Source organism: Anomaloglossus baeobatrachus, chromosome 11, assembly GCF_048569485.1.
Source record: "Anomaloglossus baeobatrachus isolate aAnoBae1 chromosome 11, aAnoBae1.hap1, whole genome shotgun sequence".
NCBI classification, from domain to species: Eukaryota; Metazoa; Chordata; class Amphibia; order Anura; family Aromobatidae; genus Anomaloglossus; species Anomaloglossus baeobatrachus.
This window is the reverse complement of record NC_134363.1, coordinates 131863389-131889246: the sequence shown is the minus strand read 5'-3', so window position 1 is coordinate 131889246 and position 25858 is coordinate 131863389. Positions and strand designations below refer to the sequence as shown.

Here is a 25858-nt window from a genome sequence, read left to right as displayed (position 1 = left end):
ACTCTAGGGAAAAAAGTATTGGGACACAGCTTTTATTGAATTCATATTTTTCATTTGGTCCTTTTGGCAAAGTGGCCCCTCACCATGTCCTCTGTTTTTACTTTCATGTGTTACGGAATGGCTTGTGGTAAAGATCTCACTGATACCAGCGCAGTCCTGTACTAGGATCCACCGGGGTAACAAGTCCGTTCATGACATTTCTTCCCCATCACCTGTGAGTGATATTATTATTTTTACATTTTTGTTAATATTTTATATCTTTTCATGGGACAGCACTGAGGATCTGACCCTGTGATACAATATACAGTGTCAGGGTGCAGCTTGTATACCAGGGAAAATTTGGTGCCCTCTAAATAACTCAACCCACAGCCATTAATGTCTAAACTGCTGGCAACAAAAGTGAGTACACCCCTAAGTGAAATTTGACAAATTGTGCTCAATTAGCCATGTTCTCTCCCCGGTGTCACGTGACTCATTAGTGTTTCAAGGTCTCAGGTGTGAATGGTGAACAGGTGTGTTATATTTCGTGTTATCACTCACATACTCTCTCATACTGGTCACTGGAGGTTCAGCATGGCTCCTCATGGCAAAGAATTCTCTGAAGATTGGAAAAAAGAATTATTGCTCTACATAAAGATGGCCAAGGGTATAAGAAGATTGTCATCACCCTGACACTGAGCTGCAGCACGGTGGCCAAGACCATACAGCGGTATAACAAGACAGGTTCCACTCAGTACAGGACTCACCATGGTCGCCCAAAAGAAGCTGAGTGCACATGCTCAGCGTCATATCCAGAGGTTGTCTTTTCAACATAGACGTACGGGTGCTGCAAGTATTGCTGCAGAGGTTACGGGGAGGGGTGGGGGGGTCCGCCTGTCAGTGCTCAGGCCATACTTCGCACACTGCATCAGATTGGTCTGCATGGATGTCATCCCAGAAGGAAGCCTCTTCTAAAGATGATGCACAAGAAAGCCTGAAAACAGTTTGTTGCAGACAATCAGGCTAAGGACATGGATTACTGGTACCATGCCATGTCCTGTGGCCTGATGAGCCCAAGATAAACTTATCTGGATCAGATGGTGTCAAGTGTGTGTGGCAACAACCAGGTAAGGGGTACAAAGACAAGTGTGTCCTACCTACAGTCAGGAATGGTGGTTGCAGTGTCATGGTTTGGGGCTGCATGAGTGCTGCTGGCTGTGGGGAGATACAGTTCATTGAGGGAACCATGAATACCAACATGTCCTGAGACATATTGAAGCAGAGCATGATCCCCTTCCTAAGGCTCCTGCGTTTACCTTTACCATAATCCACTACGTTCGGGTGTCCGTCTGCAGAAACGTATTTGTGCAAAAAATGGCACAAAACAGCACACGCTAACGCAGTGCGCTCCATAATAGGGAATGGCCCTGTCGGGCGCATGCGTCGGGAACACTCTCTGCAGAGTGGGGGAGGGGCGGTTCGGATGGATGCCCCGACAGGACCTGTGAGCGGAAGGTAAAACAAAAAGTGAAAGGAGCCTTATTATGGAACTGCATGTGAAGGTATGCAATAAGCTCCAAAGCTCCCCCTAGTGGTGACTGTAGAGAAGCAAAAAATAATGTTTTCTAATCTATATGTCTGTATTAGAAAAATATTCTTATATCTCAGCCTTGGTTTTTGTGGCACCAGGATCAATTGTGTCTTTTCTTTGCTGGGTTTAACAATCCTCCAACCTCCTAAGTTTGATGAATGACCCTGGCTTCTTCTCTATTTAGTCTGCGGCTACAAGTAACATCCACCGCGGTTCAGTTGAGTAAATAACATTGTGAGATTAAGAGGAAGAAAAAATTCCTTCCTCGCTGCAGCTACAAGCAGCTGAGCGCACAGGAACAGAGGACGCTTGATGTGAAGCTTTTATGGCAGGAACCTTCTCCCCATGTCGGGAAATTAATTTTACATATCATGAAGGCATTTACTGGTTAATGGCAAAGTCATCACAGGAACACATGGAAAGAGATTTTTAGGATACAAAATTCTGCTCAAGAGACGTTTTGAAATTGCGGCCTAATTTAAAAATTAACATATTTATATTAAAATATCTGCACCTCCCAAAACAGGAACTTTGAATCATAAGTGAAACTCCTCCGTCCACCTAACTATGCTACAATATTAGATTAGATCCAATATTAGGATTTTTAAATAACTAATTTGCATTTTATTGCATGAAATAAGTATTTGATCACCGACCAAACAGCAAGAATTCTGCCTCTCACAGACCTGTTATTTTTTTCTCCTATTCTGCGCTCATTACCTATATTAATTGCATCTGTTTGAGCTTGTTACCTGTATAAAAGACACCTGTCCACACAATCAATCACACTCCAGCCTCTCCACCATGGCCAAGACCAAAAAGCTGTCTAAGGACACCAGGGACAAAATTTTAGACCTGCACAAGCTGGAATGGGCTACCGGGCAATAGGCAAGCAGCTTGGTGATGAGACAACAACTGTTAGTGTAATTATTAGAAAATGGGAGAAACACAAGATGACTGTCCATCTTATGTGGCCTGGGGCTCCATGCAAGAGCTCTCCTTTTGGGGGTAAGGATGATTCTGAGAAAGGTCAAGAATCAGGTCAAAACTACATGGCATGACCTGGTCAATGACCTAAAAAGCTGGCGCCACAGTCTGAAAGATTACCATTAGTAACACACTGTCATGGATTAAAATCCTGCAGGGCACGCAAGATCCCGCTGCTCACGCAGCACATATCCAGGCCTGTATGAAGCTTGACAATGACCATCTGGATGATCTAGAGAAGACATGGGAGAAGGTCATGTGGTCAGATGAGACCAAAATAGAACTTTTTGGTATCAACTACAGCACATTCACTCGGTTTGGAGGAAGAAGAAGGATGAGCACAATCCCAAGAACATTGTTCCAACCGTGAAGCTTGGGGGTGAACACATCATACTTTGGGGGGGCTTTTCTGCAATGGGAACGGGATGACTGCACTGTAATGAGGGGAGTTTTACTACAACCTCCTTCTCTCAGTAAGAACATTGAAGATGGGTTGTGGCTGGGTCTTCCAGCGTTACAATGGCCCGAAACACACAGTCAGGACAACTAAGGCCCAGCTCCGTAAGAAGCATTTCTAGGTCCTGGAGTGGACTAGCCAGTCTCCAGACCTGAACCTAATAGAAAATCTTTGGAGGAGCTGAAACTCAATGTTGCCCAAAATCTGAAAGATCTGGAGAAGATCTGTATGGAGGAGTGGGTCAAAATCCCTACTGTAGTGTGTGCAAACCTGGTCAAGAACTACAGAAAACGTTTGATCTCTGTGACTGCAAACCAAGGTTTCTACCAAATATTAAGTTTGGTTTTTCAATTGTATCAAATACTTATTTCATGTAATAAATACAAAAAGAGCTGTCAGCAGGGAATTTTGATGATTTGTCAAAGTACATTCAGTGAAGAACATTCCTCAGACAATCATTAATAAACTCATTGATAGCAGGCAACGCTGTAAGTGCAGGGATTTCTGCACACTGCGCTCATACTCAATCTTGGATATATCAAGAGTGTTTGAAAATATTGTTTCAATTTTTTCCTCATTTGCATATAATTGACTTGTCTGTTCATGCTGTGATTTCCATAATTCCACGGCTTTTCCTTTTAGTGTTGCAATTTCACTCTTGAGGAGTGTAGACAGACAAACAGACAGAGATTAGTTCATACTTGAAAATTTTGTTTGTTTTCCAGTAGGAGTATTTTTGGACAGGATGACTATGGCAGATTCTTGTCATTACCACATTCTTTTATTTTACTTTATATATCTATTGTTGTCTCCAGATCCTTCTATGAACTGCGGTGACATGTGAGCATCAATTTATTTGGAAATTTCCGTGTAACCTTTTTTTGTTTGGTGTTTGGTGCATGGACTATAATTCTACAAAGCCTAATGTGATAATAAGCGTTAATTAACCAAACTTTTTTGTTATCACTTATGGATATAAAAGATATGAGATGTGTCAGTCTTATCTATATACCATTTTTCAATTTTTGATCCTCCCTGGCCCAAAAAGCAGCCACAAAAACTGCATAAAATTCACACCTTTAGGCTATATTCACATGTTGCGTTTTTGTTTGGGTTTTTTTTTTTTTGCAGCTTTTTTATGCAAATTAATTGTTGTTTTTTACAGTACCAATAAAAGCTATGAGACTTCAGAAATCTCATACACACGATCGCTTTTTTTCTGACTAAATTGGAAATTTTCTCCGTTTTTGAAAACTGCAGCATGTCAATTTTTTCAGCTTTTTCACCGTTGAAGGCAATGAGGAAGTGCAAACACGATCATGAGATTTTTGCTGCTATTTTTGCAGTGTTTTTGGTGAATAAAACTAATTTTATTAAACATGAACTGAAACAAATGATATATAATCAGCATTAAAAAAAAACATCAAAAATGCAGCAAATATGCTTTTTGTGAGTAGTTTGTTTACTGCAAAGAGAGCAGGTTTCCATGCAGGAAAAAAAAGCAGAAGAAAAAAAAGCACCAAAAAGCAACATGTAAACATATTCTTAGGGTGTCTGTATTTATAGTTAGTGACAGTGGCAGAACGATTGCGGTCGCAGGGGCCCGCCAGCCCCAGTCCCTGCTTCAGCTGGATTGGCGTCCGAGGCTGCAAATCCAGCTGAAAGGCATCGCGTGCAGAGACCCCTTGGGTCCCTGTGCTGCGAAACATGCTGCTGGCCAAACAGAAGCCGGCAACTTTCATCTGCCAGTGACTGAGGGCGGTGCATGACAATGATGTCATGCATTGCAATAACAATGACGCCGATGAAAGCAGCTGGGCACTGTGTGCTGGCTACACAGGAGGATGCAACGTGACGTGGGAGCCAGTGAGGGCGAGTACAGTGTTACTGTTTTTTCCATTAGACAGAACAGAGACATATTTCCCAGGATGGGGACATATATACCAGGAGGGGGACAGAAGATACTAGGAAGGGGACCGTATATACTAGGAGGATGACCGCATATGCCAGGAGGGGGACAGTATAGACCAGTAGGGCCCCAGGAGGGGGACAGTGGATACCAGGAGGGGGAGAATATATACCAAGAGAGGCCCAGGATGGGGACATATATACCAGGATGGTGACTTATACCAGTATGAGGACATATATACCAGGATAGGGGTCATTTTTTATCAGGATGAGGTTATATATTCACCAGGATGAGGGCTAGAATGGGGAACATATAATAGGATGGGGACATACTCCAGGATGGGAACATATATACCAGGATGGTGACTTATACCAGTATGAGGACATATATACCAGGATAGGGGTCATTTTTTATCAGGATGAGGTTATATATTCACCAGGATGAGGGCTAGAATGGGGAACATATAATAGGATGGGGACATACTCCAGGATGGGGACATATATACCAGGATGGGGGACATATATATCAGGATGGGGGACATATATACCAGGATGGGGGACATATTTACTAAGAAAGAACACAGGATGGGGGTCATTAGAGCAGGATGGGGGACATTACTACATAATGGGGGGGGCAACTCTGATATCTTTATAGGATTTAGAATGCTAAAATGTATACTTATATATACATACATCTGACCAACATAAGGGTGGGGACTCCGGTCCAATTTTTTCCCTATGGTCCATCGAACTCTAGTTATGCCAGTGCTTAGTGGTTTTACTATGAATGTCAGGTTTGCAACATGGATTTTGGACAGGTAAAGCATATGGTTTCGAAGTGTTTTCCTTGTACAAGGTACGTGATTGACAACTGCTTTGCAAAACCTCTCAATTAGTAGAAAATTCTAAATAAATTATTGCTGAGAACCCCAAAAATGAGCTGTAATCTGTGGTTCAACCAGGAAGCAAGTACTTAATTTCTCTATAGTGCCCCCACAGGGCAAATGAAGCATTACACAGTTTTTAATAGAAATACAATGGCAGTGGGACGCGGAAGGCCAGAAGCAGGGCAATCGGAAAGGTAAGCATGGAACCCTTTAAGACTATCTTTCTTCCCTTAGTATTGTCGTTTTTGGATTTGCTTCATCAATAATTACGATTGCACACAGCCTGAAGCAGATGTCGTGGAGGAGGTAACGTGAGCGCAGTTGTCACCACAGATGGTTATCTGCTCAAGAAACTGATTACTCTGTGTATGAAGTCACCATGAAACTGATGAAGGAAGCGTTATGTAATTTACACAGAAGCAAGAAAAATACCGTTATATAACAATATCACACGGCCACTTAAAGGGGTCCTCTGTTATTAATTACTGTAAAAGGATTGTCACAAACGTAAGGATAAAATAGAACTAAACTATTAAAAACATGGCTTTATTATATTTTGGAGATGAAAAAGAGCTAACACTCTATTTAACCCCTGTTGAGCTATGACCTCCTAGTGTGGACAGGTAATTGAACTGGTACATCTGCTGGAAAGCAGATACAAAGTCCAGATTTAGTGTAAACAACCATCTGGGAAGTGCCATTTCTGTCGCCCTGGTAGATAAGGCGTTTTGTCCTCAAAGGACTGACCGCAGGTATGAGGTCACCAAGTCCCAGTTATGAATATTTGGGTTTTTGTGACACAGGTCCTAAAGTTATAGGAGACACATTTTCCTCATCGAGACCCCAAGGGGAATGACCTGCATGTTCTTGCATTGCTGTGCGATCAGCCCAAATATTGGTCAGAGGGATGGGGTTGTGTATGTCATGTTTCCTATCTATGGAAAGCTGAAATCATGATCGGAAATATGGTATTAATATTTTTTACCTGGGACCTCCAGGGGGCAGATATCCTGAAGATGGGGATCTCATAATTTTTGGGACCTTTTCATTTGGGGATTCTTTTCTATTAGAGTGGTCCTATTTTACTATTACTTTTATAACAATGATCAGTTCTCTCTTTTTTTTCAAAATCTCTGGTTAGTAAATTCAACCATGCAGACTGAATATTGTCAAACATAAGAGCAGAACATAACTGTATCCTTGTCCTGGGCTCCAGGCTGATAGTTCTAACGTCCCCTAATGCTTTAGTGTGAGCAGGACTCAGTCAAGATTTCTCAATACGCAAAAGTGTTTCCATTCACTGAAAGGCAGTCGAGATTTTTATGGTTAAAATTCTATTTGCACAAAAATATTAAGTTACCGCTAACTAATCTGCTTTTATTCTTGAAAAGCATCTTAACTCCTTGGAATCTTAAACTGGTCACTAAAGCTAAAATGTCTAATGAATGTACCCAGTAACTTCACCAGCAGACTAGTGAGTGCAGCTCTGGAGTATAATACAGGATGTAACTCCGGATCAATACAGGATCAGTAATGTAATGTATGTACACAGTGACTGCATCAGCAGAATAGTGAGTGCAGCTCTGGAGTATAATACAGGATGTAACTCAGGATCAGTACAGGATAAGTAATGTAATGTATGTACACAGTGACTGCACCAGCAGAATAGTGAGTGCAGCTCTGGAGTATAATACAGGATGTAACTCAGGATCAGTACAGGATAAGTAATGTAATGTATGTACACAGTGACTGTACCAGCAGAATAGTGAGTGCAGCTCTGGAGTATAATGCAGGATATAACTCAGGATCAGTACAGGATAAGTAATGTAATGTATGTACACAGTGACTGTACCAGTAGAATAGTGAGTGCAGCTCTGGAGTATAATACAGGATGTAACTCAGGATCAGCACAGGATAAGTAATGTAATGTATGTACACAGTGACTGCACCAGCAGAATAGTGAGTGCAGCTCTGGAGTATAATACAGGATGTAACTCAGGATCAGTACAGGATAAGTAATGTAATGTATGTACACAGTGACTGTACCAGCAGAATAGTGAGTGCAGCTCTGGAGTATAATGCAGGATATAACTCAGGATCAGTACAGGATAAGTAATGTAATGTATGTACACAGTGACTGTACCAGTAGAATAGTGAGTGCAGCTCTGGAGTATAATACAGGATGTAACTCAGGATCAGTACAGGATAAGTAATGTAATGTATGTAAACAGTGACTGCATCAGCAGAATAGTGAGTGCAGCTATGGAGTATAATACAGGAGATAACTGAGGATCAGTACAGGATAAGGCTAGGTTCACACTTTCGTTAAATTGTATCAGTCACAATCCGCGGCTCTGGTAAACAATGGAATCCGTTTAGCGGATTCTGTTGTGTCCCATAGACTTGCATTAGTGGCGGATTGAGACTGATGACCTTGCGTTGCATCCGCTGCTTCACGGTCCGTCGTTTTTTGTCTGACCGCTGGGCGTGAGCAACGCAGAATGTAACGTTTTTTCTGGCCGTCAAAATTGACGCACTGCGCAGGAATCCGTCGGCATCCGTCAAACTTGCAATGGATGTCTATGGTGCTGGATTCCGTCGTAATACATCTTTCGATGGAATCCAGCGCTGGATTCCGTCATGCTCTACTGAGCATGCCCAGGAAGTAATCAGATAGCAAGTTTCTAAATTTGGAAAGGTATATAAAGAAGCTGTAGTCAACAATGAGACGATGCTACCTAACCAGAGCCAGAGGAAACCAGCCAATCAGCCAGAGCCGACATTCAGGACATACCAGCTATCCAAGCAGGAACATCCAAGGAGGAGCAGCCATTGCCAGGGTGAGGGATTTCTGCGATCTGTTGTCCCACTTTTGTTCTTTTTTTATTAATTTTTGTTGTTTTTTTTGTAAATTTTAAATTTTTTGTTTTATTTTTCATTAGATGTATTTTTTTTTTTATGTGGTTAATTTTTTTTTTTATTTCTTTTTCATTTGATGTTTTATTATTTTTTTTGTTTGTATTTTTTTTCTTTAGCATTTCATTTTTTTTTCTTTGTGGTTTATTTTTTTTGTAGTTTTTTTCTTTTTCATTTTTTATTTTTTGTTGGTGGTTTTTAATTTATTTTCTTTTTCATTTGTTGTTTGTTGTTTGTTTTCAACATTTTTTTTTATGTTTTGTGGTTGTTTGTTTTCAACATGTTTTTTAAGTTTTGTGGTTTATTTTGTATTTTTTTTTTTTAATTAGATGTTTTATTACTTTTTTTTATTAGTTTGTTTTTTTTTTTCTTTAGCATTTCTGGTTCTTTTTCTTTGTGGTTTAATTTTGTTTTTTCTTTTTTTCTTTTTCATTTGATGTTTTTTTTTGGTGGTTTATATTTTTTTGTGGATGTTTATTTACTATTTTTATTTGTTTTTTGTTTTTTTTTTAATTTTTTTAGCATTCTTCTGTATTTATTTGTACTGTCTATTTCTTCAATAAAGAGCTTCTGCTCCTTTGGTTTTTTTAGAAAAATTCCAAAAAAAAAGATAAAAATAAATAAAAATATGCACAAGCTGCTAATTTTGCCTAATTTTGCGCCTGTTTAGTGTTTTTATATTGTGTAAAAGTTTGGTTTAGAAAGATATTGGTTTTGTTGGATTAATCCACAATGGTCACAACAAAACTCAGGATCAGTACAGGAAAAGTAATGTAATGTATGGGCACAGTGACTGCACCAGCAGAATAGTGAGTGCAGCTCTGGAGTATAATACAGGGTGTTACTCAGGATCAGTACAGGATAAGTAATGTAATGTATGGGCACAGTGACTGCACCAGCAGAATAGTGAGTGCAGCTCTGGAGTATGATACAGGATGTAACTCAGGATCAGTATAGGATAAGTAATACACAGTTACAGCACCAGCAGAATAGTTTGTGCAGCTCTGGATTATAATACAGGATGTAACTCAGGATCAGTACAGGACAAGTAATGTATGTACACAGAGACTCAACCAGCAGAATAGTGAGTGCAGCTCTGGAGTATAATACAGGGTGTTACTCCGGATCAGTACAGGAGAAGTAATGTAATGTATGGGCACAGTGACTGCACCAGCAGAATAGTGAGTGCAGCTCTAGAGTATAATACATTACATAACTCAGGATCAGTACAGGATAAGTAATGTATGTACACAATGACTGCACCAGCAGAATAGTGAGTACAGCTCTGGAGTATGATACAGGATGTAACTCTGGATCAGTACAGGATAAGTAATGTAATGTATGTACACAGTGACTGCACCAGCAGAATAGTGAGTACAGCTCTGGAGTATGATACAGGATGTAACTCTGGATCAGTACAGGATAAGTAATGTAATGTATGTACACAGTGACTGCTCCAGCAGAATTGTGAGTGCAGCTCTAGAGTATAATACAGGATAAACTATGTAGTTTAATAAAAAAGTGATCATTTTCCTTGGCGATGAAATGTAAATGTGTTTAGGGAACAGTTATGTCCACATACAAGATATGGTCTACAGGATGTTTAAGTATAAAACGTATATGGCGCCATCATTTTTGCATCTGTGTCACAAGTTTAGTTTTATATATAACAATTTAGAAAATTAAACTCCAGTTTTGCCTTCAGATAATATTCGGAACATCCTTTATCTAATCTGCTTCTGCCTTGTATAGGATATAGCTGCGGAGAAATCTCGTAACATAAATACACCTTATAATATTATTACTATATCTGTACGCCTTCATTTACGTCTTTAAAATGACAAAACTGTTTATGACCAGTTTATGTTATCGGTGGAGATGGTGGTGGGTAGTGTAAGGACAGGGGTATGGATGTTATTTTTAAGTTCGGCCCCTTGAGATGTTATTTCTGAGCAATGAAACTTGCTTGGGGCATCTTGAGAAGAGAACACTTCCATCACGGGTTTATTTTCTCAACTGTATTTTAAAGGGGCAGTAACTTAAAAAGAAATTGAGGTGTCCATCAATTAAAGGATTTCCACGATTCTGCCCCTGGCTGTCCTCTCTAAACATTCCTGGCAGCTCATCAAATATTTAAATGACCATGCAAAAAAATGGTGTTATATAAGCTTTATGTAGCGGTGTTATTCCTCACTGTATGGCAGTATTATATAAACACTGTTGTTTTATGAGCTAGTCCTAAAACTAAGGACCAGCTCACAGTCCGAAAAGCGTACGTTTTCTTGGGTTACAAGTACCCTTTCTTTTAATAATATACGTGTCTTTGTGTCTTTTTAATTTTTTTTCTAATAAATTGTTTTTTAACCCCTTCACCCATGGGCGATTTTCCGTTTTTTCGTTTCCGTTTTTCCTCCCCCCTCTTCCAAGAGCCATAATGTTTTTTTTATATTTCCGGCAATATAGCTATATGAGGGCTTGTTTTTTTGCAGGACGAGCTGTACTTTTGAATGAAACCATTCATTGTACCCCATAGTGTGCTGGAAAATGGGAAACAAAATTCTAAGTGCGGTGAAATTTTGACATTTTTTTTTTTAAATTTACCATGTTCACTATTTGGTAAAACTAACCTGGCATTATGATTCCCCAGGTCGGTACGAGTTCGTAGATACCAGACATGTGTAGTTTTACTTTTATGTAAGGGGTGAAAAAAAATTCAGACATTTGTCAAAACAATAAATTGCGTATTTGTCGCCATTTTCCAAGACCCATAATGCTTTAATTTTTAGAGATATGGGGCTCAGTGTGGCTTATTTTTTTTTGTGTCTTGAGTTGGTGTTTTTAATTATACAATTTTTGGATAGATGCGATTTTTTGATCGCCTGTTATTGCATTTTAATGCAATGTTGCGGCAACTAAAAAACGTACTTCTTGCTTTTGATTTTTTTTTCGCCACCCTGTGTACCGATCAGATTATTGATTTTATATTTTGATACTAGCTGTAGTACCCGGGCGTTGCCTGGGATAGTAACTGTCTCTCTGTCTCTCTCCCAGTCTCTGTCTGTGTGTCGCTGTCTGTCTGTCTCGCTGTCTGTCTCTTTCCTTGTCTGTCTGTTTCTATCTCTCTGTATTTGCATCAGTCTATCTGTCTCAATCTCTGTATCTGTCTGTCTCTCTCTCTCTCTCTTTGCCCGGCTGTCTCTTTGCCCGGCTGTCTCTTTCCCGCTCTGTCTCTTTCCCACTCTGTCTTTCTAGGGCTGCCTCTTTCCAGGGCTGTCTCTTTTCAGGGCTGTCTCTTTCCAGGGCTGTCTCTCTCCAGGGCTGTCTCTCTCCAGTGCTGTCTCTCTCCAGGGCTGTCTCTCTTCAGGGCTGTCTCTTTCCAGGGCTGTCTCTTTCCAGGGCTGTCTCTTTGCCCAGTATGTCTCTTTGCCCAGCTGTCTCTTTGCCCAGGCTGTCTCTTTGCACGGCTGTCTCTTTGCCCGGCTGTCTCTTTACAAGGCTGTCTCTTTCCCCGTCTGTCTCTGTCTGTGTCTCTGTCTCTCCTTATCCGTCTCACCACCGACATCTTATTACCTCATACATAAGCTTCTTATACTAACAGTTTATTTTGTTCCTATAGCAACCACTGACAGTTGCTATTTATAGCCTGCAGCTCCCAGCTCCATTCAGTTTAATGGCTGCAGGATTTTTGTAGAGTAACTGGAAAGCACGGGGTTAAATTTTCCTGCCCAAACATAGTCTATGACATTCCCTGAGTCACATAGGGTGTCTGTGCAAAATTTTGTGATTGTACATGCGACAGTGCAGATTCCTTTAGCGGACACACACACACACACACACACACACACACACACACACACACACACACACACACACTGAGCTTTATATATTAGATTTCGGGCATTTTTGAACACAGTCATAGCAAATATGTGTATATTTTTTATTGTTGTTTTATTTTCAATGGGGTAAAAGGGGTGTGGTTTGAACTTTAAGGTTTTGTTTTCAGATTTTTTAAAACTTTTTTTTTTTTAGCTTTTTTTTAATGCTTTCACTCGTCCATTAGGGGACTTTATGCCTGCACTGTGTGATCACTTTTCCTGATCAGAGCGATGCTTCATTATACCTCTGAACAGCAGAAATGCTGATCTCCTGTGAGAGTCGGTGCTCTCCCGGCATTCACAGGAAGTGACTCATGGCAGCAACAGGGGTCATCATCTTACCCTGCGCTGTCATGGCAACCCACACACTTGCTTTTGATAGGGGTCACCCATAGACATGATCCAGCCTAGGTCATGGCAATGGATATGGACTTTCAATAGACAAAAAATATCAACTGGCTTTCCTTACAGCAAATTTGCCTGTAGGTTGTAGACCGTGTTGGCCTGGGGTGCCGAGGGCCTACCGGTTACATTGACTCTGGGTGGGGGGTCGCTGCTTGGCTACAAGCAAATATTACATTACAATGCCTTTGTCTGTACATAGTGAACCAAGTCTATTGTGGAAACTAATGCTCATACCGAGGTGGGGGGGGATCAGTCTTGCACAGGGGCCTACTGGGGGCTTCACCTGTTCCCCAGTCTAATTTTTCTTTATTTCACAATTTGTATTGAAAAAAAAAATCTTGCAATTTTCACGTTGGCTACTGCGGCTGTATAAGACATGTACTTCCAGGAAAGGTTTTCAGCAGCCTCATTATCATCAGAGACAGGATTACAATGACAGGTAACACCTCTATACACAGCTAATAACATAAGACGAAGTGGAGGAAAGCTTGACACGCCCAATGGAATAGGTCACCACACATCCAAGGAGTGCAACGATATGAAGTCCGCCAGGTGGACTATAACTTGAATAAGAGGAAAAAAATATCGGCACATCCAACGTAAAATAATTTCTTTCTTTATTTTCACATAATGTTAAAAAGTCCATCCATATTCAGAAGTCCCTGACGCGTTTCCAATGCAAAAGAGCGTCGTTAATCATAGGCGCGTCAGGGTCTTCTGAATATGGATGGACTTTTTTAACATTATGTGAAAATAAAGAAAGAAATTATTTTACGTTGGATGTGCCGATATTTTTTTCCTCTTATTCAAGCTAATAACAAAATATCCTTCAATCACAATAGGTGATGTCACAGCTCACCTGCTCCCTCTTTCCTCTGCACACGCTCATTAGATGCTTCAGTAGACAAGATAGGGTCAGAGTCTGTTCATTGCTGCTAATGTTCATGTGCATTTTATGAAACAAGTATGAGAGTAGAATAACCAGTGTGAAAATTGCTACCATCTACTACAGATTGTGATATAAAAAAATCTTACCAAGCTTTTATGGAAGAAAAAATTAAATAATACAACATTCTGATATAAACAATAGTTCATTTGCTGATGACTATTCCCTTTAAAGAATGAGACTCCATAGACTGATTGTACATTTTAAAAACGACTTCTGGTCCACACAAGACCCCTGTGTGATCTGACTTGTCAGAAATGAAGTCATGTGACACAGAAAAGGACCAGAGCAGCGCTGAATGATGGTCGGTGAGTGTCACCACTAAGTAATACAGCTGATTTAGAACAGTTTAGGAGACCCAATTTGTGAGAAGAGGATGTTCATGAGGGTGAGGATGACTCCATTAGAAAATGGAACAAAAATCTAAACAACCAAAGTGTCCTATATCATCACACTGCGAATGCTAAAACACAAGGAGTTATAGGCCCAGATAGAGAGGCAACTTGGCCCATCCGGGGCCAAACCCTAATTCTACAGCTCAACAGAAACTTCATCAAGGGAGGTGGAGGGTAAGTGAGCAGTGGACCCCTCATCATATGATGCTGGTGGTCCTAAGACTGCTATCAGCCAAAAGTTGGACATCCGGTTGGTCGTTGTCGTCTTAGTGCACTTTTGGCTGATCCCATCTCTTCATCAGCTCTGACGGGTGGGGAGTTTTGCTGATGAGATCCAGCACCAGAAGTGAGACCTATGTTCTTTTTGAACACATGTTCCCCAATTTTTTGGAGTGTATGAAGAAAAAAAACAATCCAGGACGGAACACAATACTTTTTGGCTACATAGATACCTCTTCTTCTCTGTGAGGGATGGTTGGAGGAATCAGTTGAATGAGGATAGCCTGCTTTTATTTTGGCTACATGTCACCTCTATGCTAGGGTGTATGGTCTCAAGAACCATCACCATCAGAGAACCCAATTTTTGTCTACAAGCCCTCTCTTCTCTAGAATGTGTGGTGCCAAGAACAAGCACCAGAAGGGATCCCAATTTTTTTTGGTTGTATTCCCATTTTCTCTAGGATGACTGATGCCAATAACAAGCGCTAAGATGGATCCCCAGTCTCTTTGGCTTTACTCACCTTCTTCTCTGGGATGACTGGTGATGACAACCGGCACCAGGAGGGATCCCCATTCTTTTTCGCATACAGTGTGTCCACCCATATCCTGTCCACCGCAATTAACTTGAGAACGGCGACAGCTATAGGCATAGAAGTGGAGTCTAGGTATAGTAAAGTATCCATGCGCTACACAATAAAACCACCTATTGCGCCACCTGGTGGAAAACAACGAAGTTAGTATTTTTAAGTCGAAAGCGGAACGAGATAGAGAAAAAAAGTGAATTACAAAGTTGTAGGGCATCATCAATTCAATACGAATCGACACCTTGCATACAGAAATGCTATGATTAGAATGTGTAAAACTCACAAGGCTGCGGACGTGAAGCGATACCTCATGGAGACCTTCCTACAAGTCATTGGGTATGGTGGCTGTGTGGAGTGGCCTCCACGTACACCTGACCTGACCCCATTGGACTTCTTTCTCTGAGTTCACATCAAACAGCAGGTGTATGCGACCCCTCCACCAACATTGCAGGACCTACGACGACGTATCACAGATGCTTGTGCAAACGTGTCCCCTACCATATTGCACAACGTGCAGCAAGATACAGTATGCTGTCCAGAGTCCAGATGTGCATTGCAGCTGACGGGGGCCACTTTGAGCATCAAAGTTAAATGAGTGCCATATGCGTGACCAGCATTCAATGTTTTGGGGGGGGGGTCATGGGTTCCATATCATAGCATTTCTGTATGCAAGGTGTCGATTCGTATTGAATTGAAGATGCCTTACAATTTTTTAATTCCCTTTTTTTCTCTATCTCGTTCTGTTTTCGAGATAAAAATGCTAACTCCATTGTTTTCCACCAGGTGGCGCTATAGGTGGTTTCATTGCGTAGCGCATGGCTACTTTACTATACCTAGACACCACTTCTATGCCTATAGCTGCCGCCGTTCTCAAGTTAATGGCGGTGGAAGGATATGGGTGGACACATTGTATATACCCCCTCCTTTATGGGATGACTGGTACCAATAACAAGCATTAGGAGGGATCCCAATACTTTTTGGCTTTACTCCCCCTCTTCTCTAGGATGACTGATATCAACCAGCACTAATAGGGGTCCCCATTCTTTTTGGTTGTATTCCCCTTCTTTCTATGGCATAACTGCTACAAATGACATGCACCAGGAGGGGTCCCTATTCTCTTTGACTTTGCTACGCCGCTTCTCTGGGATGACAACCAGCACTAGGAAGAATCCCCATTCTTTTCGGCTGTATTTCCCCTCCTCTTTGGGATGCATTGTACCAATAACCAGCACCAGAGGGATCCCCATTCTTTTCAGCTGTATTCCCTTTCCTCTCTGGGATGACTGGTACCAATGATAAGCACTAAAAGGGATCCCCTTTCTCTTTGGCTTTGCTACCCCTCTTCTCAGAGATGACAACCAGCACTAGGAGGGATCCCCATTCTTTTCGTCTATATTCCCCCTTCTCTTTGGGTTTTATGGTACCAACAAACGGCACCGGATGGATCTCCATTCTTTTCGACTGTATTACACCTCCTCTCTGGCATGCATGGTACCAATGAGACACACCAGGAGGGAACCTCATTATTTTCGGCTTTACTCCCCCTCTTCTTTGGGATGACTGGTGATAACAACCAGTGCCAAGAGGGATCTCCATTCTTTTCGACTGTATTGCCCCTCCTCTATGGCATGAATGGTACCATTCACCGTCACCAGGAGGGATCCTCATTCTTTTTGGCTGTATTCCCCCTCCTCTCTAGCATGACTATTACCAATAACAATCACCAAGAGGGATCTCCATTCTTTTCGGCTGTATTGCCCCTCCTCTATGGCATGACTGGTACCATGAACCGGCATCAGGAGGGGTCTCCACTCTTTTTGGCTGTATTCCCCCTCCTCTCTAGCATGACTGGTACCAATAACAATCACCAAGAGGGATTTCCATTCTTTTCGGCTGTATTTCCCCTCCTCTCTAGCATGACTGGTACCAATAACCGACACATGAGGGGTCCCCACTCTTTTCGGCTGTATTCCCCCTCCTCTCTGGCATGACTGGTACCAATAACCGGCACATGAGGGGTCCCCACTCTTTTCGGCTGTATTCCCCCTCCTCTATGGGATGACTGATACCAATAACAAATCACCAGGAGGGATCCCCAATCTTTATGGCTACATTCATTGTCTTCTCTGGTACTTATTGTGCAAGAACCCGCCCCAGTTGACAATTGAATCTCACTGATGGTTAGTGGCGATATAATATAATACCACCACTAGTACTAATAACAGAATTATACATTTGCATGAATATACATGATATAACGCATAGTACAGGCTCATCTCCCATCTCTTACCTTGACGCCGTCGTCTTCCATGCTGCAGACAGACATTATCTTTGTGAGGTTTTACTGTTTTTCCTATTGGGAACCAGCGCTGTGCATGATCTCCGGTGAGATAACCAGCGCTAAATCCACTAAGCTTTACAGTAAGAGTCAGTGGATTAAGGCAAGTCCTTGTCAGTTCTGGTAAGTTTAGACATAACATCCCTATAATCTAAATGGTCAGCCAATTATGGCTGGCAGGACACCCGACGGGAGGCTGATAAAATGGACTGTTATCCACTTACTGGGGACTAGTTTATTTTATATTAGGAAACTGCTTGAATGGCAATTACTCAAAAAACCTCTCGCACGGACATCCTTACACGGTCACAACAAGACCCTCTGTACTTCTACAATTAACAAAAAAAAGTATATTTTCCTGTAATTTTTATAATGTAGCAAAGCAGCTGTCAGAAAGCAGTGGTGCATTGAACAGCATGTCAATTCTTTCAGCACTATTGCTGTGTTTTAGCCCATTCAATCGAATGCATAAAAAAATCATAAAAAATGTGTGTAGTATACACAGTGTTTTTCCTGCCAAAACTAGGGTAAAAAAAAATAAAAGCTGTAAAAAAATACTTTCATCCTATAGGCTTTCCATATGCCTAAAGAACTGCACACATATAGGGCTAGTCCAGATTAATATTTTCACACACAGGTCATCAGTCTATGTATAAAAACAAATATCAGAATGCACTACTGTGTGTGAAAAACAAAAACAAACAAACATACCATTCATATAGCATCCAGCTTTTTTTTGACCCCTGATGAAGCTTTATGCGAAACGTGCGTCGGGTGAGTTCCTCTTGACTGGTGAGTTGATTCCTCATGCAACTGTTCACTTTACTTTCCATTTAACATTATGAGTTAGTGAATTTTTTACAATTTATATCTCCATTTTTTATACTTTAACCTCATATTAGTACCACAATATACTTTTTATGCAAAAAAAAAAAAATTTCTAATTTGTTTACATCACTTCACTACTATTTTCGGTCAATAATACTTTGTTGTGCAGTGTTCAGCAGTTCACTTATTGGGTGTCATGACAGCGTCGGGTTCTGGCTTCACTGCTCTCCAGTACAGCAGGAGTTAATTCCTGCTGGCCTGTAACTCAGGCTGCTGATTATCATCTCCACCCTTTATAAGGTTTTGGATTCTGGGGCTGAGTGCTGGACATAGCTTTTGCTTCCTTGGTTCCTCTAGTTATCCTATGTGATCTACAAGTTGCGGTTTTGCGTGGTGTGTGAGTTCTCCAGTTGTGCATTAATTCCCTACCCCTTTTTGCTTTACTCCCCAGTGCACATAATACCCCCCTTTGTATTTAAGTGCAGTGTGTGCGAGTTTTTGTTTACCCTTGTCTGTGCCTATTTGTGGGGTTTTCATCACTCAGTATCCAGCCATTTCCCAAGGTGGGAGGCAGTAGTATATTAGGGCTCGGACAAGAGATAGGGTCATGCTGGAGGCTCGAACCTCGCTACCATCGAGCCTACCTGTGAGATAAGGGACAGCTCCGGGCCCAAGTCATAAGGTAAACCCAGGAGCCGTTGTCCCATCTGTACATACCCTGTGACATATTTTGAGTATCCGCTAGCAACATTTTCATCTGATATACCTGTCATTTTGTCTTTGTAGATCTCTAGATAGTTTTACTTGCCAGCCTTGTATTCCCGTGTCATCACTATTGCATGTATATTTTTTTTATTTATTTATATAAATTCAATAAAATGATACAGTTTTATTTTTCATTTCATTTGGCCTTGCACTTCATTCTGATGGGTTTTCATTTAACATTGTGCTTATTTGCTCTCCATGTTTGTACATTTATAGGTTTATCTAGTTTTTTTATTGATTCATTGCAATTATTAACATAGGAAACTATACTTGGCCTTGTGTGATTTTTAATTACTGTTGTATAAACGTAGGTGAAAATTTTACATTTTTTTCTTGATGAAAAATTAATTATTTTATATGTCTATTTGAATAAAAAATGGCTGCCAAATGTACACTACAGAATATTTTTTTTTATGGATACTATACACACGATATTTATTTTTAATGGATCTATTGCAATTATTAAAAAGGGAAAATGTATTTGACCTTGAGTCATTTTTTTTAAATGTATGATACGTAAAAATGGCGGATGGAATGTGAATGTCAAAAGTGGACATAAGGATCATCATTAGGAGGACAATAGGGATGAAAAATCATTTTCTGGATCACAATATATGGCTGTCAGAATTTAACTCCTCTGCTTTTCCAAGGTGCTGGTCGCACACTCAGCTCTGTTATATCAGGATGCTGTCCACATACTCAGCTCTTCTATATCACGTTGCCGGACTGCTGGTCGATGGTGCTGTCCACACACTTGGCACTGCTATACAAGGTGCCTGTCGATCTACAACGTTCTAAGGCCAGAATTCGGCCATAAGTAAAGTAGTTTTACTTAAAGAGGACCGACCAGCAGATTTTTGCTATACGAAGTAAAGGCAGTACCATGCAGGTACTAGGATGCTGAATCCAGGCATACCTGTTATAGAAAGATTGGATGCTTGGTTGCAGAAATATCTTTAATCAAAGTTGCAGAAATGCACTGCACTTTGATTGACAGGTGCAACAGGGCGGGACTTTGTTGGTCGAGTCCTCGCTGTAAAGCTCTCCTGCGTCCTCTATGGCTTGCCACCTTTTCTTTATTTGAATCTCATTGCTGTTGTTGGCGGCGCATGCGCATTGACACAGTTATTCTGTCTTCATTAAAATGGCGCTGGAGCCCACGCATGCGCAAATCGCGATCTCCAGTGCCATTTTATTGAAGACACTGTGGTGAAGACTATGAGAGGCATCGGTGCATGCACAGATGTTTATTTTTTTTCTACATCTGTGCACGCGCCTCTGACGTTCATTGGCTTCACCGCAGTGTCTACAATAAAATGGCACTGGAGATTGTGGTTTGCGCATGCGTGGACTCAAGTGCCATTTTAATGAAGACAGAATCACTGTGTCAATGCACATGCGCCGCTAACAACAGCAATGGGGTGCGGCGCCTGATTCAAGTAAGGAAAAGAGGGCACGTGATAAAGGAAGCTGGAGGATGACTTTACAGCGAAGACTCAACTGACAAAGGCCCGCACCAATGCAACTGTCAATCAAAGTGCAGTGCATTTCTGCAACTTTGATTAAAGATATTTCAGCAACCAAGCATCCGATCTGTCTACAACAGGTATGCCTGGATTCAGCATGCTAGTACCTGTCTGGCTCTGTCTTTATTTCATATTGCAAAAATCTGCTGGTTGGTCCTCTTTAAGTAAAACTACTGGTGGTTCCCTTTAAAGGGATAGTCCATAGAATTCTCAAAAGGCACTTATGTTATATTATAAGGTTCCCCATTCCTTGTCCAGAAAAATTTAAATGTTTGAAGATCAATTTATTTCAGCTTTTAATATAGCCAACGTAAAGTTCAATATGAGAGACAAATGATTACGACCCTAAAACGTAGATCTTTTCACAGGATTCTAAGTTTGGTCCTGCAGGAAAATGGACACACATTACAGAGGTGTGAACCAGGCCTTACCGGGTTAAGCAGTGATAGTGTGCACAATTTTACTAAGTGGCTTAAAGTGTGAAAAAATCTAAATGTGGGTTGAACCTCAGACAGACGGGATGACGTGTCACTCGCTTCACATTTGCATTTTGTTTTTATTCGGGGCATTTTCAAGCAGAATTATCTCGGTAACATACAAATAACCTTTGCCTGTTTAAGTCCTTCTTTCCTTCTTTCAATACATCCTGGATTTTTTTTAAACAGGTAATATATATATTTTTCTATTCTAATTTTCCAATTGAAATGAATGGCCCTGTGCCTATAGATATTACTAGTATATGTTAGTGTGAAGCTACAACTCCCATCATCAGAGTGGAATGGTATAAAATATATCACAACAGGAGTTTTGTAGAAATGTCAGATATATATTAGAGGTTTGTATATTACGCGCCTACCTTGGCCGCCCGTCGTTTATCTATACAGTCAGAGTTCTCACAGATCAGGACTTTGTCTTCAGTTGCTGCGCGCTCATCTATAAAACATAAAGGAGACAGTTTAGATCCTACTAAGAACACATTTACCATCATTCATACATCAGTTTGTACGGAGACTGAGGTCACTGCTGTGTAGCATCGTTATTATGTGACAACACAACTCTGTGTGAAGTGGAGGCACCTTTGATGTCGCTTGTATAGGACTTTCATGGTCGGCTCAGGTAGCTGCACAATACCTGAGTATTCAGGTACTAAGCTCACATGCTTACATTTTTCATCACTTCAAGACAAAACCATTGCTGGGCTCTGCACCAGTCTTCTTAAAGTGTGCCTTCAATTTAACTGATCTGCTTTTCCAAGGTGCAGGTCGCACACTTAGCTCTCTTATATCAGGATGCTGTCCACATACTCAGTGCTTCCATATCACATTGCCTGATTGCTGGTCAAAGAGGCTGTCCACACACTTGGCACTGCGATACCAAGGTGCCTGTTTAACTACAACATTCCAAGGTACTATCAATTTACTCAGCTGTGCTATACCATGGATGTAAAGTTCCAAAGCATTATCCACTTACTCATCTATCCTATACCAAGGTGCCTGCCTGCCTACATGGCTGTAACATTGCAAGATACTATCCACCTACTCAGCTGTGCTATACCAAGGTGCCTGTCTGCCTACATGGCTGTAACATTCCAAGGTACTATCCACCTACTCATCTGTGCTATACCAAGGTGCCTGTCTGCCTACATGGCTGTAACATTCCAAGGTACTATCCACCTACTCAGCTGTGCTATACCACGGTGCCTGTCTGCCTACATGGCTGTAACATTCCAAGGTACTATCCACCTACTCAGCTGTGCTATACCACGGTGCCTGTCTGCCTACATGGCTGTAACATTCCAAGGTACTATCCACCTACTCAGCTGTGCTATACCAAGGTGCCTGTCTGCCTACATGGATGTAACATTCCAAGGTACTATCCACCTACTCAGCTGTGCTATACCACGGTGCCTGTCTGCCTACATGGATGTAACATTCCAAGGTACTATCCACCTACTCAGCTGTGCTATACCAAGGTGCCTGTCTGCCTACATGGATGTAACATTCCAAGGTACTATCCACCTACTCAGCTGTGCTATACCAAGGTGCCTGTCTGCCTACATGGATGTAACATTCCAAGGTACTATCCACCTACTCAGCTGTCCTATACCAAGGTCTGTCTGCCTACATAGCTGTAACATTCTAAGGTACTATCCACCTACTTACCTGTGCTATACCAAGATGTCTGTCTTTCTACAGTATATGGCTCTACTGCTTGAAGGCTCCTGTCTGCATACCCAGATTTGCTGTACTAAGATGCCAGACTACTTCCAGCCCTATTGTTTTTCAGATCCATTGTTACACACCACCTCAAGTATCAAGTGCTAATCCAGAACTGTTTATCTACCTGACATCCAGGTATACTGCTCCTTGGTATGTCACTGCTGTGGCATCTTTGGTCTAAACTGTTCATCCAGACCTACAGCTTAGTACGAGGTGAGCCATAACATGACATCATCACTGTGACACTGTTGCTTTGTAGTATTACTGTTGTGTGATATCACTACACTGCAAGACCATTGCTGAGTGATGTCAATAATCTGTGACACTATAAGAAAGTTGCAAATTGCCTCTTCAGAGAGAGAGAGGTCTTTATCTCTAGTGCCACTTATTGGAAGTAGAAATTCTAAAAGTCAATATCGACTCCTTAAGAACCCTTGCCATATGACTTATGATCAAGGTGAAACCAGAATCTCAATTTTCAGAAACGTGTTTCGAAGTGTTGCCCCTCATCAGTGCAAAGCATAAGATCTGATTTGACTGTATGAGAGGCCTCTGACTGAGGTCTAAGAGGTAACATTTTTCTTTGCATAAGAAAGCTGAAAATAGGTCCTTCACAAAGTTATGCTCTTATACTACAAAGACTTCAGGACTTTCCAGGACTGACGTACCCTTTGTTAGTTGCTGTGGAATACTGGTAACTTTATTACATGGAATGCCATATGCCATAATATGTGTTGCAGATTTGAGTTTTCAGCAGAATCGTCTGCACTTAAACATTGTAGAAAAATATACTGTAAATATATATTTTTTGCTTGGGGCGTATTGCAAGAATTATCAACATCATAACAGCATGAAACATTACAGGAGAGAACCACAAACACCAAAGAGGTCACAGTCAGTACAGCATTAAAAAGCTCTAACAATAAACCTATCTGCTGTCTGCTCTGGTTATTTCCTCCATGGCATAAGCCTGCAGATGTTAGGTACTCTAACTATATACAATACTGTACATAGGTATGTCACGTGTGACAGACAGTCATGTGGTTTCTGGCAGTAGAAGGTAACAGTGTTTGGTTGCTCACTGACTTTCTATTGTTCCTACTGTTAGTATTCATTGTGTTAGGTAGCTTTCCTGCTGGATTTTCATCTATTTCCCTTAAGGACCCAGTGGAGCCCTCCTTCCACCCAGCTGCTGATTATCAGTATTCTCCTGCTGTTTAAATACTCTAGTATCACAATAAAACCCTCTGATAAGGGGGGAAATGTTGTAACAATGGACTCCCCAAGGTACAAGAAAATTTGTCTTTATCTGTTGAATGACAGGATGTGTTATGCTACATTAGCATCTAATCCGATTCCAGGATTTAGGGGTGCTTCACACACAGCGAGCTCGCTGCCGAGATCGCTGCTGAGTCACGTTTTTTGTGACGCAGCAGTGACCTCATTAGCGATCTCGCTGTGTGTGACACTGAGCAGTGATCTGGCCCCTGCTGCGAGATCACTGCTCGTTACACACAGCCCTGGTTCGTTTTCTTCAAAGGCACTCTCCCGCTGTGACACACAGATCACTGTGTGTGACAGCGAGAGAGCGACGAAATGAAGCGAGCAGGGAGCAGGAGCCGGCATCTGGCAGCTGCGGTAAGCTGTAACCAGGGTAAACATCGGGTAACCAAGGTGGTTACCCGATATTTACCTTAGTTACCAGCCTCCGCAGCTCTCACGCTGCCTGTGCTGCCGGCTCCGGCTCTCTGCACATGTAGCTGCATTACACATCGGGTTAATTAACCCGATGTGTACTGTAGCTAGGAGAGCAAGGAGCCAGCGCTAAGCAGTGTGCGCGGCTCCCTGCTCTCTGCACATGTAGCTGCATTACACATCGGGTTAATTAACCCGATGTGTACTGTAGCTAGGAGAGCAAAGCTAAGCGGTGTGCGCTGGTAACTAATGTAAACATCGGGTAACCATACCCAATGTTTACCTTAGTTACCAGTGTCCGCAGCTTCCAGACGCCGGCTCCGTGCAAGCGCAGCGTCGCTTGCACGTCGCTGCTGGCTGGGGGCTGGTCACTGGTCGCTGGTGAGATCTGCCTGTTTGACAGCTCACCAGCGACCATGTAGCGATGCAGCAGCGATCCTGACCAGGTCAGATCGCTGGTCGGATCGCTGCTGCATCGCTAAAGTGTAAAGGTACCATTGAGGATGAGTTGAGAGCACTATTGGAGGGAGCATTAAGTGATAACATCATTGACAAAAATGAATTTGACTATTTGTTTCCATCTTTTCCGGTACAAGCGACTTTTTATACACTCCCAAAAGTCCATAAGGGGCTAAACCCCCTCAAAGGCCACCCGATTGTGTCTGGGGTTGGAAGCCTCACAGGGAAACTTAGTGTCTATATTGATAAGATCTTACGACTCTTTGTTTTAGCTCTCAACTCATACCTTGGTGATTCTACAGATTTTCTGCGCAAAATAGATGATGTGTTTCTTGAAGAAGGTATGCTACTATGTAGCATTGACGTTGAGGCCCTTTACTCATCAATACCGCATGATGCAGGACTTGAGGCTGTTAAATATTACTTAAATTCTAGAGGAAGATCTCAGTAGGCACAATGAGTTCGTCCTAAAAGCACTGTGGTTCTGCCTTGGAAAAAACGTCTTTACCTTTGATGGGAAGTACTACCACCAGCTTAGGGGCACTGCGATGGGTAATTGTTGTGCCCCGTCATACGCAAATCTGCTCCTAGGCTGGTGGGAGGAAACCATGTTATTTGGTGGTCTCCTTGATACTGAGGATATTGTTTTATGGGTCAGATACATCGATGATGTTTTTGTGATTTGGAAGGGTCAGGAGGAGAGCTTTCGCAGTTGTGTTCAAACCTTGAACTGTAATGACATTGGTTTGCGTTTCACCTCTGAAATGAGTCATGATAAACTGGCCTATTTGGACATTCTTATTGAGAGAGGTGCGGGTGGTTGCTTGGTTACGAGCACTTTCAGAAAAAATACATCTTTAAATTCCCTAATAAGATGGG

The 25858-nt window shown here is 41.6% G+C and overlaps 1 protein-coding gene across 3 annotated transcripts in view; it reads right to left on the bottom strand.

Moving 5' to 3' along the window:
- PLEKHG5 (pleckstrin homology and RhoGEF domain containing G5) overlaps window positions 1–25858 on the bottom strand; it is a 395051-nt gene that overhangs the window by 294196 nt on the left and 74997 nt on the right. For all 3 annotated transcript variants that reach the window (XM_075328647.1, XM_075328648.1, XM_075328649.1), the window contains exon 2: window positions 21463–21539. In XM_075328647.1, the coding sequence (XP_075184762.1) occupies window positions 21463–21539 (77 nt within the window). The remainder of the gene's footprint in view (window positions 1–21462; window positions 21540–25858) is intronic.